Source organism: Tauraco erythrolophus, chromosome 8 (genome assembly GCF_009769465.1).
Source record: "Tauraco erythrolophus isolate bTauEry1 chromosome 8, bTauEry1.pri, whole genome shotgun sequence".
NCBI lineage: Eukaryota > Metazoa > Chordata > Aves > Musophagiformes > Musophagidae > Tauraco > Tauraco erythrolophus.
In genome coordinates, this window is record NC_141472.1 from 40,222,825 (window position 1) to 40,242,917 (window position 20,093).

General features: G+C 38.0%; 1 protein-coding gene across 1 annotated transcript in view; it reads left to right on the top strand.

Annotated features, from left to right (window-relative positions):
• The window catches only part of ARHGAP15 (Rho GTPase activating protein 15), a 334,864-nt gene that overhangs the window by 14,510 nt on the left and 300,261 nt on the right, over positions 1-20,093 (top strand). Inside the window, exon 2 of the mRNA XM_086615574.1 lies at positions 2,854-3,033. Coding sequence (XP_086471700.1) covers positions 2,869-3,033 — 165 coding nt within the window. The 5' untranslated portion in view covers positions 2,854-2,868. The remainder of the gene's footprint in view (positions 1-2,853; positions 3,034-20,093) is intronic.

Below are 20,093 nucleotides of genomic sequence, written 5' to 3' on the forward strand. Positions count from 1 at the left end.
TGTTATTTTTTAAAAGTGGATTGTGGTTTTTTTGTTTTATTTTTTTTTTTTAAAAAAAGAGGGCACAGTGTAAGTCCTGCCAAATTCTTCTTGCGAAAGCGAATGCGAGGCCGTTGGGTTTGTGGAGCTCATATTCAGGGTGCCATCTACTGGCATGCAGAGCCAATAACGCTGTCAGGAGTCTTCCTGGAGCTTGGTCAGTAAAGGTTTTCTACCTGGAAATCCTAAGCGAGCAGCTTTTGTAACTTGTGCCTTTCCTTCACGTTCTGCAAGATCTCCTTCATATTCTGCAGGATCCCACCATGCTCTACACCAAGACAAATAAAATCTGACAGAGGAAATATTGATGTTTGGATTTTTTTCTCCTTTCTTTTATGGAAGTTCTTGTAATTGTAATGCCTCGGAAAGTCTCCATGTAATATTCTGAGGTCTGTGAATCAGTTCAAATCTTGGGGAAAATTAACTAAGGTTCAATGAGATCAGAATCAAAATTTTCGGAAGTCTTTCCAGACTTGACGTTTACTGACTGTGCTCCTACTTGAGATCCAGGGCATGACTTTGTCATACTATTAAACTTTTTTTATAGCACATCATGTACTGACAATACCAGACAGAGACTACCTCATTAAAACTCATAATGCTCCCAAGAAGAGATATGTCAGCATTTTATAGGTGGGAGATTTCAGAGGAAAATCTGAGAGATGTGCTCCAGCCAAACATTGGATCGGTGACAGAGCCAGTGTTGCTCTCGTCTCTCAAGTCTGATCAGCTCTCCAGCCTGAAGCCTACTGAAAATCTGTTAAGAAGCAATTTTGGTTTGATACCAACATTAAATACAAAATGGTTTGACTCTACAAGTTTAGAAGGAGGAAAAAATCATTTCCTACTTAGCGCTGCTGCAGATCTTACTGCCAAAATGGCAAAATGTCCCTGTGACATGGAGTTGAGTGGTGACTGCTCCGAAGGGTAGTGAGAGGTGTCTCAGGGAACAAGAACACGCAGTGCCGTCTACCAAAGGTCCACGTAAAGAGTTTTCCCTCATGTCATATACCAGCTCTGTGGCAGATATAGAAACGTATACTCCTGAAGAGTGGGGAAACTGCTTTAGCCAAGTTTTGTCCTCTTTTTCCATGGTTCAACTTCCGTAGGGATCCTTGAGTAACTAATTCAATGCAGGAAACAGTCAATGATCATAAGCCTTACTGTAGCTTTACTAAAGTTGGTGTTTCTCTCATGGCATGTAATGTTGAGTCAGTAATAACTAATATTAAAGCACTTTCTTCTCATTTCTCTCTTCAAGAGTACTGTGTTTCCTCGCTTTCCCATATCTCTGGCTGGGTGAGTTTAAATCCCCCTGAAGATATTCAAAAGCCAGTTGAACATGGTCTAAGCAACCAATTCTAGGTGGTCCTGTTTGAGCAGAGGGGTTGGACCAGATGACCTCCAGAGGTCTATTCTAACCTCAACCATTCTGTACCTTCCTGACCTCTTCATTATTTTCCTCTATATCTAAGGCAGTTTCCTGTAAGGAATTGATTTATCATCGGGGCCAGGAGGGGGTGAAGCTGTGAGATCTATGTCCTTCCACCAGCGCAACAGCTGTGGTCCTACCCAGAGACATGCAGTAACACTCCTCATCTCCCTCTTTCACCTTAACACCAGTACTGTATACTCCTCTGCTCTGATGCCTTCATAGAAATGAACTTTCTTTAAATTAGAGAATTTAATCTTTTAGTATCTTCAGAGGCTGGGGAGATGTTGCTAGAAAAAAATCATGCTTTACAAACCCATTTAGAAAATGCTGATTTTTATTATAACTGCACTTAAATGGATTTCCATTTCGCTGGCTCCATAGTTGAGAAACCAGCAATTCCATCTTACATGGTATCTCTTCTTTACACGTTTTCTCGTGCAGTTACATAGCAATATAACTAGTAAGTTTTCTTGTGATTCTTACCATATTACTTCACCCACAATTTAAGTATAGTAGTGACAGGGTGAACCCGGGGAGGAAAATAGAACAAGTGTAGGACTCCGTATTGATGTTTCATACATTGTCTTGATGTTTTGTACAGGAAATATAAAGCACTTTGGTACAGGAAATATAAAGCACACTGATGGAAAATGTTTTGGGAATTTGCATAACTAAAATGGAGTCTGTTGAGTTGCACTGACGCCAAGACAGGAGGTTGAAGAGTCGCAGTGCTAGAGAAGGTGAACATTCTGCAGAAGTTCCTCCAGTCCCTCTAGGGGCATGAAAGCTGATGTGCTCAGCCATTTGCTCACCATAAAATTAAAAAAATGAACAGAGAAACAAAAACCCCTTCTATGCTGTTGGTAGAATTTTAAAAATTAAGGGAAATTGTGTTAGATCTGGGTTTGACTCTGGGACACTAGCAGGGTTGCAGGGTGGTCCTGTAACTCACTTGTAACATGCATGTATCGAACTGTGGAGGTAAGATATGTTAATTGGCTTCACAGCATGTCGTTTTCCTTTGCAAGATTTAAAATGTGCAGTGTGTGCAGGGCCAAAGACAAAATGTAGTGGTTGCCAGCTGGACGTGACAAAGGCTTGCAGGGAGATTACACTATAGAGGAGAATGGCTTTTGAGATAAGGATAATCTTCTACATAAACTAACCCTTCCAAGGCAGTTTGGATGGGTGAGTGATAAGGGCAATAATAAAACTACAGGCTGACACAGCTGATAGTTATCCTGGTGTTCAAAGATGATCAAGATCTTGCTAGCAAGATAGCTCAGCTTCTTCTCCTGACTGCAGTGACACATAACTGGCACTGATACATTTTTGTATGAAGGGTCCCTAGATTAATACTCTCATTTTACGTTCTTCAGGTTAACCCGGTGACCATGGAAAGGTCTACAGCTTCTGAGATGGCCTCTGAAAAGCCAAATCCTTCCCACCACAGTACAGGAGCTGTTCAAATGAGGATCAAAAATGCCAACAGTCACCACGACAGACTGAGCCAAAGCAAATCTATGATTCTGTCAGAGAATGTGAAAGTTGCTGAGCCTGTAAGTAAAATACTCCTAATATTTTCTAAGTCTTCCAATTTTTAAGAACTACAGAACTACCTTAAGCGTGGTTAAGATACTCACTTCATGATCATCCCTTGTAGGGAGAGATTTAATGGCACTATATATATTTTTAGGAGTATGCCTAGGCATTGGAATAACAATTTTCCTTCAATGAAATACAGAATTTGGCTTTGGTGGCCAGGATCATAACATCTACTCAGCATTTCAACTATCGAATGTTACAGCTCTTAAGCAAGGCCGCTGTAGAGAATAGTACTTGCAGCATCAGATATATGCCATGATTTCTCAAAAAGCAAAAGCTAAAACCAGACAAAAGAAAAGAAGGGGAAATTACAACTCTGTATTAAATAAAGGACAGCTTTGTCAGTAACAAAAGGAAGTCTTGCTGTAGGAATGAATGAATTGTAAAAATCAGAGACTGAAGTTATCTCATTATTTTAGTAGTTGACGGAGTTGAAAGAGTTAGGTCATTTTTTACCCATTATCGTTTTTATTTTTTTAAATTAAATAGTTAGTGATGAACTCTGTTGCCAGTTGTGTCCCTGCCCCTGTACTCCTTCTGAGCTACTAAACGAACTGATTGGTATGAGTCTCCCCTGGTTAATTTTCTTCCGTAATGGTGGCAACTTGCAGCTGAGGCCATATGATGTTACAAAATTATTTATGCAATGTTAGCCACTTTTTGGACTCCAGATCCATTTTGTTCTCAGAGAATGTAAATGAGGGAGAGAACTCTGTTAACTGGGGACAGAGTCCCAGGTCTCAGTCACTTCTCACAACCATGCCAACCATTAATTTTTTTTTGTTTTGTTGAGGTAATGGATTCCTATGAAATATTTAGCTTTCTAACGAAGTTATTAAATGGAGGAAGCGTACAATAACAGCTGTTTTTTCTTCCCTTGTTATGCAAAATTTGAACTCACAATTCAGACTTGTGTAGAAATACATTATTTTAGTCATTAATATCTCTGGTATAGCTTAACTCATTTCACCTTGATATTTCTGGGGATAAAATCTTTTTAGATCTTAGCAGCTGGTAAGGTACTCATTTACCTTCCATTTAAACAATATTGTTTGCCTCAGATACACTGTACATGTTTCTTCCTTTTTATCTGACGTGAAATGTTCCTCCATTACAAACCTGAAACGATGCTTATAGTAATTTACTGGGAATACTATAATGTATTATCAGGAAGAACTGTACCTTTGAAAAAGTTTAAAAGTTAAGTATATTTAATGATGCCTAACATATTTTATTGGCTGTGTTTAACAAAAGGCACTAGGCTGCAGTTGTTTTTGACAAGCATGAAAACATCACAGCATGAGACTGCAAAAGGAATTATGTAGAGAAATTACAAGTGATCCATCTCTCAATGAATTATCCACCTCAATAGCCTGCAGAACTCAGCTACCAATTAACACCTACTTTATTACATGTTGGGATGTACTTAATAACTTTCATGTGTTTATGCACTATTACCTTGACTGATGCCTCTTGTACAATTAGGCATAATTGGCATATCAATATGCAAAAGTTAAAAGGATTAACCCTCTTAAAACTAATGAGCATTTCTGTATCCAGCTGCTAAATGAGACAAAATTAGCATTTTTCACTTTTGGGCAGGATTTTATCATGCAGTTTCTCATTGTTGATATTACCTTGTTACATAACTTTAGTTTTGGGGATAGTATGCTGGACTGTTACAGAGCAGGGGCTCTAAAAAGTTAAATTAGACATAAATATTCACTGCCGCATTCCAACAACCATAGCAGGTACGATATGTGTTCATTGGCTGAGAGCTGAAAAGTTGCTTTGTGTTACATTTGTGTAGTAGCTAATTATATAAAAGAGGAATTTTACTGAGTATATGTCATTTTACCAAGCAAACTTGGCTCCGACATAATAGATTGAAAGCTTGCCATGCTACTAATTTCCTTTCTATTTCCATTCTTTTCATCTCTTTTTGCCATGCAGAATTTTCTGACTAGATGTTGACAGACTGAAAGTGTTTCGGCGTATTTGCTTAAATAAGCCTCTTAAAGTTGTTTGCTAACGCCCAAACTAGAAGCAGAATTCCTAAGGGTCCAAACATTTTCAAATACAGGCTTCAAATGCCGTGAGATTCCGGTTAAAAGAGGAGTGAAACATCCATCGCACGTATCAATTGCATGCTGACATATCTGAATCTGTGCATGTGACTTCTGAAGGATTTGGGGGGAAGTAATGGAGGAGAGGAGGTTGGCTCTGTCCAAGTGCCTGGAAAAAGCAGGGTCCAGCTGGTATACACACACACACACATATGCATATGTATATACATTTGGTGATCTTGTTTTAATATTCGTGACACTCTTTCCCAGTGCGTTTCCATATCCAGTCTTCACTTTTGCATTTAAAGGCACACAGATCCCTGCTAAAACATACGTATTACCCCTGTGCCAAGCAACGCTAATTATTGTGTGCTAGAAGATAAAAAGGATTTATCCTCCTCTTTCTATTTGGAAAATTTCTGTTTTCAACGGTCTGCCCGTGTTTAGGTAATAGATATGATCTATAAGGTGTCCACCGATTATGCTTATTTTCTGTTTTACATTGACTGAATATTTCTGTCCTATCATTGAAGAGATTTTTCCTTTTAAAAACTAGAAATAGCTGAATAAGGGACTCCATGTTACTTTTTCGCCACCCATATCAGGCATGTGCACTATACCCTATGCTCTATTAATAAATGGGTCAAATCCTCTTTTACCCAACTTATGCAAAACCTACCGACTTCAGTGGATTAAGGCAATCAGCATTTGGCACATTTTGAACAATCGATAGAAATACAAATATATATTTCTAAAACACATTTGGAAAAAAAAAACTAATAACAGCATTCCAGACAATAAAAGGCAAAAACCAGGCACAAAACTAGCAAGATCACTGGTGATTTATAGAGAAGAAAATACATAATTTTCTCTAAGGGATTTGTTGTATTCTCAAGCATTTGCTGTGATGCTTGTAAGCACACCTGGGGCTATACTTTTGAAGGTGGACGGATTATTTCCTATAGTGTGACAAAGAAGGATATACATCAGTAGGACCATATGCACTTGTGCATTTTATAGTAGTGAAGATGCAAATGCGGAATGCATAAGCTAACTGATGCAAAAGCTAAATGTAGGTTCTTGGGGGTTTACATTATTTATTTACGACGGAAATGCTTGAGCTTTGTGCAAAGGTTGAAATTGATATTAATGTAGAGTTTAAAGAGCACAAATCACGAAGCTGGACACAGACTGTGGTAAGCAAGGGCTCTTTCTGTGCTTAATGTTAGTGTCTGAACGAGCGATGTAAATGAATATTTGCTATTTTCTTCTGTTAAACCCCAGGGAAGTGCATTTTACTTCATTCAGAGCAACTTTGAACAATGAAATGTCTTTTTTTATTGGTGTCTATATTAAGAATTAGAGCCTATTTAGGCATTCCAAAATGTTAATGTATTAGAGCTTTTTCTGATTAGGTTAAACAAACTGGTAGGTTTATTTATCTCTCTAATACATTATCAGAGAAATGGGAAGCAGTCTTCTTTTGTTTCTTACTCCTGTGATCATAGAACACTTGCCAAAGTTATGGCTAGCCAAAAAGACAGAAATAAAATTGCTAAAAATATAAGCCTTCTGTTTAGCAGAGTTTTTGAGCCATATTTTGAAATTGCAGGGCTTGTACGTGTTTACTTCAAATCAAGCTTATAGTCAAGTTCGAGGCTTTGTTTGTATAGATTGTCCTGAAGTAGATCCTGATATTTAATTAAAATGACACTAAATCACATTGAATTGATAAGACTTGGCATCTCAAACAAAGGTAATTGCCCGTATTGGTTTTGTACAAAAATAGAGCTGCTTGGAAAATGTGCAGCCAACACAGACTGTCAACTCCATTTATAGATCAATATGTGAAAACCATTGATCAGGCAGGCATGTGTAACAGTAACACTTTGCATTTATTTGTTGTTTTTATACCATGTTAAGGCTTACAGGATTATCGGCTTCCAAAATATTTTGACTTCCTCATAAATATGTTATCTGTTTAATGTTAATTACAAGACAGACTCCAGTCCTCTTTTAGATTATTTTCAGTTTCATTGCTATGGGTAGTTTTAGCTCAAAATAGATTATTTCAATCTCTGAGAGATCATCAGAGCTTCTTTTATAGTATAGTTTATTTAGGGAAAGTTTTTGAGGATTTCTTTTTTTTTTTTCCTCAGTTTACTTTTTTTTTGGAGGAAAAAACAGATCTCGACAAAATGTTTTTAAAAGCAGAAAACCTTTTCCTGTCATAGTTGTGTACGTTTGAGGTGGAAGAGAACAAATATTTCATTTATTGTGTTCTAATAGTGACTGCCCAGGCTTTATTCTCTGCAAATTTTATTGTCATACACTAGTCCATTATAGATGCATCTACTTTTATCACTGTAAGGAACTACCTGTGTTCCCTTCAAGGTGTTACACAAATCATATAATAGCACTGGGACAGATGTAGAAAAACATATGAGCTTCCCATGACAAACGTGGTAATTGTTAATAAATACAAGCCTACACCTTGCTTGCCCCAAATATTTCAGGGTAGGTGTGAAAGAAACATTTTTGAGGGAAAGCAGTGAGTTCGTAACACAGGTCCAGTTTCACTTTTTGAACGTGAATATTGTCGAAAATAAAAGAAATCAGAAGTGAAAAAAAATATAATCTGTTGAGCAACATTAGTCATTCTGCATTCTAGCACAGGAAAATGAGAAATGAAGTGTGTCATATGTCCCTTTACTGTATTCAAACTGGTTTTGTGCTTTCAAAACCTAGATCTGCTCTCTGGTGTGTGTCAAGCTTGCAGACTGACTCGTTCAGCCCTTGACTCCAGTTTTTCATCCGTTTCCTACGCCTGTCCCTTGCTCCCCACCTGAGGAGCTGTTCCAGCTCCAGGGCAGAGGCCCTCAGCCTGCACTGGGCACCGCTCCCGGATGCACTCCTAGATGCTCATGTATGTCCTATGTACCATAAACTCTTTTGATGTAGAGGCTGAAAGTATAATATTAATGCATTAGGATATTTTAGGGTTCAATTTACCTTCAAGAAGGAATTTTTCTTGATGGAGCAACGCAAGTTGCCTCCCAGCCCTTTCTCAGGATTAGCAGGTAGTGTGCAGGCATTTTTTCAGGCTCAGAATGAGCCTTTTGTTTTTCTGAATATTTTTTTTCCTTTTTTTTTTTCTTATATGTGCCCTGCGAGAAGGCATTCTTTATTGTATATTTATATTATAGCACTTCAACTGAAATAATCTCAGCTAAATAGGAAGAAGTTAATTTTATTGTTAAACTCCCCATTTATTTCTCCTCCAAACATTTGCACTGTACCATTGCAGCTGCGTAGCTTGATAGGCAGCATCATAATGAGATCATAGAAAAAAGAAATAACCAGCACCTATTTCTTCTTAAAAGCGAGGATAAATTCATTTCAGCTCTATTAAGGGAGTGGTGAATGTAACTGGTTTGGCTTCCTTGTTAAACCAAACTGAAGTTCAGACGAGATATTATATGAGTCGGAATTGCTGATTTTGACTTTTACTCAGTGTGACAGAAGGGTAGAAAAAAGGTTCAAAAACCTCCAGTTTTTTTTTTTCTTTTTTTTTTTTCCCCCCCCCAATCTTACATTATCTCATGCTGTGAAAATCTTTACTCTATTTACCATGCACAAATTAGTCTTGCCAAAGGTTCTGAAAGTTTGCTACTTCGGCTTAGATCCTAAAACTTCAAAGAGAGATGCAACTCTACAAATTAGTGTATGTGCTCTGCCATGGCTATTTTAACTTGAACTTAACTAAATTCGTTTATAATTTAGTACTGATTGAACGCTACCATAAACGTACAGGGGGATACATTTTTTAAAGTTAGTCCTCTGATTACTAATTTGAACAAAAAACTCTAACCTTGTTAGCATCTGGACTTATTTCCATAATAACAACCCCTTCAGAACCTACAAAGTAATGAATAATTGACAACAAATGAAATGTTTTGATAGTTGTCGGCACAAAGCATGTTTAATGTTTTGTGTTGCTTCCTAGCTAATTATGTAGATGACACATTTGTCAGACCTTGACTGCCATTAGAAACGTGTTTCCAGAGGGGAGAAAAACAGGCTATTCATAGAGTAATTAACTAGAATGCTCAATGACCTGTGAGAGATTCAAATGGCTGCCAGTTCAGACATTGTTTTGTTACAGAAGCAGAGGGGTAATTAAAATTCCAAATTACAGTGCTATGATGAAGCATTTGTTTGTTGACAGTATACTCTTACTCTAGTTTGTTAATTCTTTTTTAAATTGCTTCTAATCCATTTTATAGCTTTAGGAGTTCCGTCTTTGAATTTACTGACAACTAATATTATGGTAAATTGTTCTTCGGCGGAGTACTGCGGGCTTGGCAGTTTCATGGGAGCACAAGGTGGGTGGGATAGAATCGCTGTTCTTTCCCTAAACTGACATACCATGTGCTGTCATCGAGACGCAGCTAACGCGGCACATCTTGTGAAATGATATGTTCATAATTCTGCGTTAGGGAAGATGTCTGGTTAGGGGAGGAAATGGTTCAGATAAAGTAATAATAATCAAACAAATTGAGGAAGGTGTCCTAAAACGTTAGAGGAATAACCCTGATACGGCTGGGGTGAGGATGACGGTGGGTTAGGTAAGGACTTTGGGAAGCCGAAGTCTGCCCGATAACGGAGAATGGGAGGACGCTGCTCTGCATGAAGAAATCAAGCACAAAACATGGAGAAGGGGGTAATTTCACAAGACTCAACTGTATCTTTTTCAACGCCCTTTGCAGGCAGTAATGGACGTGACAGGCTAAGCCGTCTTTTCCCGTATAAACGGGGACTCTTTGCAAGTGCAAAGTGCTAAAGTTCTCTAAACAATGAATTAAATGCAAGCCCGAGTGAAATATTTATTTACTTTGCCAAAAGTGGGAATGCGGTTTTGTTAAAGAGATCTGACAGAAGTAACATGGTGTTTGATGCAGGAGAGCTGACAGCGGCATGGAGTGAGCGCTGATTATCCTGAAGACACTGTCAGCTGGGATTGATTTCCACTTTCTCCGTTTATGTAACGGTTCCTGTAATACAGCTGACCCCAAATCACGTTACCTTGTCATTTCTCTGCATGGATCAAGAAGAGATGAGCTGAAAATAGCTAGGCACTGACCTTGAACTTGCCGGAGAAGTGAGAAGTGACAGCGGGGGATTTCGAGCGCGGTCCCCGCACCAGGGCGCGGGTGGCTGCTCTGCAGCCGCGGCAGCACGAGGGGGCAGAGCAGCACTAGAGATTACAGGTGAAGCAGCTGATGCTACAGAAGCACAAGTCGATGCCAAATTGGCTTTTTTTTTTTTCCCTCCCTTTTCCTTCCCGCTCCCCCCGCCTTTAAAAATTAGGGAGATGCTAGCTAGAAGAGCTACTGTCTCCAAAATTTTGATGTTCCTGTCACCCGTCGCTTGAAAAGACGATGAGTTGAAGCGATGCTCTGTATCTAAATGCTGTCCTAGTTGAATGCATTGCTAGCAAGTTTTGCTTCCTCGCTATGAATATCTGCCCGTCGTTTTCCTAGCATTTAGGGAAAGAATGGAACGTTTTTATTATCATTAATAGAGTTGTCTACAATTTGGGGGAAGTTTGACAAAATCAATGAATTCTTCAAAGCCTGCAAATCTCTGAGTTTCATAGAAAGCATGGTGTAAATATTCTAAAAAAATGTTTTAAGCTGATAGGACAACCTAAAAAAGGATGGAAATATTAAAGAGTTTTTTTTTTCTTCTTCAGATGTGGTATTTCTCTCTGTTGCAACATGTATCTTGGGGCGGGGGGGGGGGGGAAACTTGGTTGTGAAAATATTATTTAATTTACCATCTAAACCCCATGCTCCGCTGCTTTTGTTTCATGTTTTCTTTTCATCTATACTTGCTTCTTAACAGCCCTTTTTGCCTCTGGTGCTGGCAGTAGCTGTGGAGACACGAGATGCCAGTGCTGGCCCTTCTCAAGGATCTGGTGCTTTGGGGTGTCACCACAGGTGCGAAAGCTTGAGACAGGAGCAGGAACCCTGCACTGACCCTGTAAGATGTCTGGCCAGAGTTTCCACCTTCATTTGGTGACACCAACGCATGTGTACCTGTTGAACTAGTAATGATGGACAGTCCATCCCAGACCGTGCTCCTCTGCTTAACCAGTTGGTGGTTCCCTTCAAACGTGATCCTTTCTCTCAAGGGAATATAAGATGCTGTGGTGCAGGGTGGTTTGAGTACTCTTCTCTTCAATCTAATGCTACTTACGGTTCACTTGCCCTGTTAGTTATATCTGAAAAAAGAAAATATTATTGCATTTTTTTTCCAGCAATGAATCTTTTTTTTTTCCTTCAAGACACTTAGATGAGTAAACCTTAGTTTTTCAAACTGATAGAAAAGCTGATAAAGAAACACTCAGAAAATATCTAGGGCAGTGTTAGTAGTTCTTCAGAAAACACAGGGAAATGCAACAAGCAGATACATGTTTCTTCTTTTGAAATTATTACTTTTACTGTAATCTATGGAAGACTAATGGAAACTTCTGGTAATATCAATTTTTAGGCACGTTCCATTGGACATGTTGTCTTGTTTAAGAGCAGGGGAGAGGTACGGAGTGGGGTTTTTGTTTCACAGTGGAAACTGGTGACTAGGGCTGTGTAACCACAAGAGTTTAGAAGGAAAAAGGAATAAAAGACACCCCCTCTCTTCATTCTTTCTATCAAAAATGTGCAAAAATGATGAATTTGATGTAAATGAGGTGAATTGTAAGAACTTCAAATGTTTTTCTCCTTTGTCTTAGCTTGTTCAAAGCCAAAGGGCAATCACGGGCTTGGATTAAGTTCTCGTAGCTCAAAACTTGCTTGTTCCTAAACTCTGCAAAATGGATCTTTTAAGCTGTCCTGGTAAGGAAACTGAGTTGACTAAGAAAACCAAGACATGAGGTTTTAACTAAACAGAACCTCCTGAATAGTATTATTTCCTGTAATTTAGTAGCTAATTCAGATTGAAATGATCCCAGTCCTTTTGTATCATCTTCATTATTTCATAGTCCATTCCGCACATCCTTATGTTTTTTGCTAGTATGAAAAACTTGTTTCCTGCATCTGTTCTGAATGTGCTTCTCAGGCTTCTAATTTTTCTGCTATTTCATCCTGTAAACAGTGGCACTCAAATATGTAGACATGTTAATAACACTGAAGTTACTACTCTGATGCTAAATGTCCCAACACACTATAAAGCTACACCTCTCTGCTTCAGGAGTGAGATAGCAACATGCCATGATGTTAGAGAGATAATATTTTATAAATATAATATTTCACTTGGCTTCCATGGTAGCCGTTGGTTGTATTTATTTGTGGCAACCAATTGGAGAAGGAGCTGGACTGGAATTTGCCACGCTTCCCTTGGTCCCAGCTTGGACGTTGGCCTGCCAAGACATTTTGAGTCCTTTCTACTGTTTCTCTACCTGCAAAACAGGACTGAGGATGATGCATATCTCCTTTGTACACATTACAGAATCTGCCTCGGTGCTGGGTCGACTGTTACATTTCAATCATGCTCATTACGTAGATAATCCTTTTCTCATCATATTAACTCTATTAATTGAAATAGAATTATTCCACAATTATGCTAGTGTAACTGAGAGGGGAACTTGGCCTCAGGTCCTGTACATTTGCCTTATCTATACTCTCGGTGTTTAACTGCTTCACTATTTTTCATCAAAAAAAGTCTTGTTTTGGCTTCATCATTAATCAGTTCTGTTCCCTTGATTCTGTACCCGTGTGCTTTTTAGTGGCATTAGGTTTCTCTGAGGGCTTTCAGGTTTTATAGTGTATATTTCAAAAAGTATGCTTAGAAGTATTGTTTAAAAGAGTCTCTTTGGCAATATATGTCAGAGCACACCGTGACAAGGAACATAAGCTGTGGAATTATATTCCCCTTACATTATCTTTATTAAGTACGGTATTACGGCTAAATTGTGGCATCCAACACGTTTCCTTTCAAAATGCCATAAGATCTGAAATATGTAGGTAGCGAAACCGAGATGATATCTAACTTCCCGTAGCAAGTCTTGGGCACCTGACCTGCATAGCTTCCCACAGGGGAAAAGTAAGCTCCATTTCTTTAAATTTCCAATGAGAAGGGACATGTGTCTCCTTGCATCGAGTTATATTATATCACATCATGTGACACAAAGTGACCCAATGCAACGTGACAGGAGAGGTAAAGAACCAGGTTTTTTGTTTGCTTGTTTTATTGCTGCAGTGAAATAATTGCGCTACCGATGCAATGAAATCGGGATCAAATTATTTTGTGCATGCCCTAAATACATGTGCTGTTGCATGATGTACGGGCATGCTTACTAAACATCGTTCCATGCACTGAGAAGAGGTTTTAAAACAGACAGTAGAGTGTCCTTGTTAGGCAATGTGCCTATTCTTAGACAAATAGTTGACAGCAGCATTCTCCTGCCCTAAATCAGATCAAATTCCCTTTGAAGCCAACCTTTTTTTTTTTTTTTTTTTTTCCCTGGGATCCAATCCAGCCATGTTAACATGATAATATTTTATTTTCTGTTTGATTTCTTGTTTGGTGAGGTTCACAGCCTTAATGGAAATAGGTCTTGATCATCTGTGATTTCATGTTTATAGGTGTACATGCATACACACACAGCCATGGCAAGACTGGAATTGAAACCTTCCCCTTCAAAGAGCTCAAGACCCTACACCTCGAGGAGCTTTGTTTTTCAGTATACAGCTTGTAGAAAAAAAAGATTTTTTTTTTCTTTATATTTCAGAGACTAATATTACTAATTTATGTTTGTTTCTTTAGGATAGTACTGAATATGCCTAAGCTTTAGAAACAGTTATGTCTTTCTTTTTATGATTATTGAGTATATGAGCTGCCACGTATTCTGACAGTTACAGTAAAAAGTTGTGTTCAAGAGTACAGCCAAAACCCAAATAAAGCAAAAAATGTGCTATCCTTTCTGATCTCTGAATCTTCCCCCAGTTTTGGAATCAAATTTGAAAGACTATGAAATAACTTCACCTCCCTCCACTCCCTAGAGCTCTACAAGAAAGATGGTTTTCCTGGATATTTCATCCATGGCCAGAAGTGGAAGTGCTGCAGCTGTGATGAGAGAATCTGTTCTCATGACATCTCTAGCCCCAAGGCAGGTAGAAAATCCAGACAAGCATCCAAACTTTTGTGTGTTTGTTTGGACCAAACCTGGTTTTTGGACCAACTGAGCTTCATATCAGCAGTTCTGTCATCCTTAAGAGCTCATTCTTCTTGATTGTGGTCCTGAAGTCAGGCTCTTACTTTATAACCTCATTACACAAAAAACTCCAATGTTTAAAAATTAAAGTGCCAGGTGCCAACTCTTTTCAGTAGTTGGCTACTTCAACTTTGAGCTTTCCATTTTTTATCAGCAAATGATAAACCGAAAATTCAGTGTTCCCAGTTTAGATCTTTCTCAAAATTAAAGTGTAAATCTAAAGTGGCCACCTGTAAGCACTAAAACCTGAAGACATTTGGACACAAGTTAAACAAATTGTTTAAAAAACTGCCAATTGGTTGCATCAGGTTTCAAGAATAACTTTGCAGGGAAGATCCAAAATTTGCATTTTAATATTTTTAGGCCTGGTTTCCTTTTTTTTTTTTTTAAGGGAGGGTGATTTAAAAAAAAAAAATCAAGACATTGAAGATCTGGGAAAAGAAATAACATGGCTGTAGATAAACTGTTGCAGAAGAATAAGGATGACATCATGACACCACCATGCAAATCTCAAAAGCCTGGGAAAGGTTGGGGCAACGGGCTAGTGATTACAAAAAGCACAGAGCAAGTAGGGAGCCGAGGGATTAGGGAGCAGGTGGGCTGGAAGAAACGGGGTGGGAAAGGTGAATTTGTTGCAGCTGAGTTGAGGTGTGAACCCCGGCTGGAGGAAGGGTTGTGCTCCTCCTCTGCAGTGCTGGTGCTTTGTTGGCAGCCTGGGAAAAAGCTCCTCATCTAGTCTGTGGTTTAGCTGAAAGCTGTGCAATGCATGTCCAGGTAGGTGCGGTCTTCTGTGTATGGTGGTTTACAGAAAATCTTTAATGGCACAGAATTTGGCTGAAATTCCTAATCCTCCAGTCTTGTGGGTTGTATGATTTTTATGATGATCTAAGCAAGAGACATCCTAGTATATTCTGAAGGCAGTACGTGACCATGCACCACCAGTTCCCTAAAAACTGCTATGGTTTTCCAAGAATCTCTTTTGGTTTTATTTTTTTTTCTTCACGAAAAAAGGTAGAAAAACATGAAAGTTTACCTTTAAAATACTTCCCATTTATCACGCGGTTTCCTTACCTAGAAAATCCCAACGCGGCCACTGCTAATGTTTGATAAGATTTGTACCTGGTAGATCCTAAATTACATTAATGCATAAAGCCAGCGATGCCAGGCTCCCTATTGTTACAGTTATTAAAGCTGTAACTGAAATGATATCTTTCATATTGATCTTCAGCTAGCAGCTCTTATCCAGAAGCTTTGTTTCACATTAAAGACACTAATGATTGTCTCCACAAAATGAGCAGTTTAATAGTTAGAAAAAGTTAAATGGAAAAAAGAAAAAAAAAAACTTTGATAGCCACCTTTGATAGCTCTTCATTCCAACATCTCTCATAGCCACAAAGTGCAAGCCAAGCATTAATAGACCTTTTAATAAAATGACTTAAAAGAAATCAATGGGATTTCTCACAAAGCCTAATTTCCAGCAAGATATATTCTTTAAATGTTTGCATTCCTTCTGAACAGCTCATGTCCTCCTGTAGCTGCCAGAGGTTTTCCTGGAATTTCTCAGAGTATCTTCCTAGAGTTTTCACTTTTTTTTTTTTTTTTAATTTTCAGGGGTCTCGTTTGGATTAATTACCTTATTTAAAATTTTTTAAGAGTGGAGAACATGTAAGTCTTGTACTCTTCCAAGGCTGGCAAAATTTCGTATAGACAGAGACAACAACAAAGTGTTTATTTGTGGGGCAGGGGGAGCAGTCTAGTTAGATATATATTAACTAAGAGCCTTTTTGAGTAGTCATAGGTACTTCGATTCCTTCATGGACTATAAGAAATCTCTCTTCCCTTACCTTCAGGCAAAAATGGTGTATCCTATCAGTACAGCTCTCCAGCTGCAATTGTGATAAATGTATCTGCAAGACCTGGGGCTTTGACTTAGGATGGACTTTGTGGTTGAAGAGAATGTTATTGCACTTTTTTTTTTTTTTTCCTGGGACTTTTGGGTAGGTTTTCAGTTAGTTTTTAGTTTGCTTGTTTGTTTTGGCTTCGGGTGAGGAGCAGCTGCTGCATTTCTTTTTGTATTTAACTAGATTTTTTTTTTTTTTTCTCCATTTCTGGCTATGACAGGCAGAGTGCAACATAGGTGTTTTCCATGACATCATGCAGCGTAAGCAGAGAAATACATGTGAAATTTTTACATTTTCTGAGCTTATTTATTGTACTTGATATGTGACGTGTCTATTTAAAGACTGATATCAAAGGGAAGGTCTCTTTTTTTTTCTTTTTTTTAATGACCAGCAGCAAACCCACGAATTGTTATATTTGATTGAAAAAACAAGTCATATTTGTTATTTTACATAAACAGAGGTATAGTATGCTGCTGGCAAGGCAGAAGATAAGGTATCAAACTAATTTGCACTACTATAGACTGTAGTTCAACAGCGATGATACCCTACGTGGTAGGGTTCACTGTGGGGTGGCTTTTCCCTGACGAGCTCTAGTCAATCCACAATAATGATCAACTCAAATACTTCATTCATTAGATGTTCATACAAGAAATCATGGGGATGAAAAAAGAGAGGGAGGGGAAAGGAAAGAGAATCCTGTGAATAGAAAAGAGTAGACTATGCAGAAGTCCACAGCTACAAAATATTTCCCTCTTCTCTCAGTATCGTGCGAGTATTCAGCCCTTATTTCTGCTGTGTCTTTCCCAGGCTCCAGTGGAAGAGCCTGGATTAAGCTAATGCAGGGACATGTTTTGGCCGCTTATTATTTATTACAATTTTAGTTCTAGGTTTCAAAAACAATTAGGGAAACTGCTTAATAGGAAAATGACTCTAATTACTTGTTAATTGAGGTTATCTGCTTCACATTATTCAAAACGTAAATTGTGTTGACACTTGTACCCAGATATGATTACTTAATAAACGGGCTGGAGATGCATCGTGAATACATGCACCCCCAAAAAAGAGGCATTTATTTTTCAACTCTGATTTGCTCATCTGAAATATATTAAAAAAAATATATAATTTGCATTATAGCATTGCAGTTACAGCATGTTACTTCAAAAGTATAAATTACATGCTTCAAATAGTGATAAGATGAAATACTGAAATTTAAAAGCGAACGGATTTATTAAGCTTACATGTAATTTGCTCAGGTAAGGTTTGCACACAATAAGAAACAGGCTGCATAAAGTATGGTGTTAGCTCCTGAATAAATAATTTAGCTGGTAAATCAAGTATCTGAATCCCAATAAATAAACCAATGTTAATTTGTCGTACTAGTATTTACTCATGTTTGCTTTTGAGGATGTACAAAAAGAGGAGTGCTATTTTTTGAAAAAAAATACGCATTTGGGGATGAGATAGAGAGAGAGAAAGGGTTCTGAACAAGATTATATTTTCTAGAAAAAGGTAATTCTATGGTGTGAGAATAAAAACAAAATATCCCTTTTTCCTTATACATTTGTGTGTTCTGGGACCTCTACTTTCTACAGAAATACCTAATCCTTATTTTTTTTAAACTCTTAGGCCATAAATTAGATTTCACAGTAACTGAAATACTAATGACATCTAAGACTGTGATTCCATACAGTGGAAATCTGGGTATTTGCTGTCCACTCCAGCATGGGCAGGATCATTCACTTTTAAAATATTGTGCTTTGATTTTTTTTAAAATTCTTTTTTTTTTTTCAAATGGAGGTTGTAAACATTGTATTTTCTTTAAGAAAACAAAATATTTATTACAGAAAAAAATCCATAAGAAAAGATGAAAGGTAACGTTTTTGTTCTAAAGACATAATTAGCAATCTTGTTGACAAGAGAGAGATTTCACATGTGTTTCACCTTGAAATTTCCCTGTTTGAAATGGGAGAAAGGTCTCAGTTGAAGTAGAGAAGCTGTGATTTCAGCCTTGGACTCCATTTCTGTGTCTTAGGCTCGGGACTATCGGTTGCTGAGGTGTTTTTGGAAATGTGATCCTCCACAAGCCGTGGTGGCCAGGCAAGGGAAAAGAGAAGGCAGGAGAATGGTAGGGAGTGGAAAAAAGTTAATGCTTCAGATAAAAGGAGGCTGTTTGCACACTGCATGGGTTTATTTATTCCTTAATATGTAAGCATAACACTTCCACTAAAAATCTTTTGGACTTGTATTTTCCTTGGCTAAATATCTTTTTAAGACATTTTCTACACAAATACTGTTGCTCTCTTCTACTTCAGATTTTGCCAAGAAATGAGGGAAAGTTGCAAAGCCCACAAGGATGGAAGTTTGAGCTGTGTTTGTGCCCATTAATTTTCTCCTCTATGATATTTTCCCATTTTCACTCTGTTGACATTGAGCCTGAGCTTTGTTCCTGACTTGTAGCCTATGGCGGTGGAACGGGGAGATGAGACATCACGGAGATGTAGAGCACACATAAAAAAGAGAAGATGTGTAAAAACTGAAATGACATGGCAGCTGAAGCAGCTTGTTGCTCAGCTTGGTTGCGTGTTTGAGTGGAGGAAAGCGAGGTAAATTGTGATATGTAAGAGAATAACACTCGACAGGGTGTATGGTTGTAAGGTATATGGATACTCAATCATGTGGTGAGGCAGAAGGCTAAAGGACAAGCGCCTTCGGTATCCGCACAGTCTGTAGATATCCGTATGACCTACAAAACAGAGGGTGTTAGGCTCAGAAAAATATCACTTACAAAGCATATGCAAGCAATTTTAAGAAAAGAAAAGTCCATCTATACCATTTGACTCCCTCTTAATCTTTCAGTAATTATTAAAAGAATAAATTTTAGGCAAAAAAATTCAACATGACACAATTCTGTATGCGTTTGCACCATAAATAGATTCATTCTCACAGTAGTACATACACAAACCATTTCCACTTCCCACTGGTTCTACTTAAGCACCTATTAGAGTTACGTGTGTCTTTATGCTAATTTTTGTGAACATTTGCAACAACCTCTATGTCTGTCCATGAGTGCCTTTGTGTAATAGATCTGCTGATCTTCAAATCTGGAGTAGGATTTTTTTTTTTTTTAGATCAGTCTCCATTTGCAGCATTTTGGATATTTGAGCTGGGAAGAGAATGACCCTTTGTGTACTGACATTAGAATGTTTTAAGATGCTTATTCAGAGCATTGTTTAAATTTTGATATTTCTAGAGCCACGCAGAAAATAATGTGCAAATTAGTTTCTGTGACAATGTGTAATAAATTACTGAAGGAATTATACTTTAGGTGGATTTGTGTTCCACAGTGTTCCACTTTACACACACATATACTTAAACCAAGATGATGGAAGCTGATATTTTAAAAAATCAGCATGACCAGTATGCCAGCTTGCCTCTTCCTTTCTCATTGTCTGTGCACCTGTGTGAATGAGACGAATTATCCCATTTTTGGTTTGGTGACTTTCCTTACAGATAGAGAGATGATTGTATAAAACACAGTGTCCTGTAAAATTAACTTCATTATTTTAGCCTGCGGAAATTGTAGATTCCAGGTAGTTTTGTTCTTTCTATAAGGCGACGTGCTGTGCATTCACCATTTTGTAAATCTATAGTCCCTGAGTCTAGGTAGTGACAAAATGAGATATATTGACTAATTGACTGGTTTTTGCAATGGCATCTGTTATAGATAGACAGGTCTTTTACATAGTGAAAAGCAGCCAAATGCTAAACAGTGT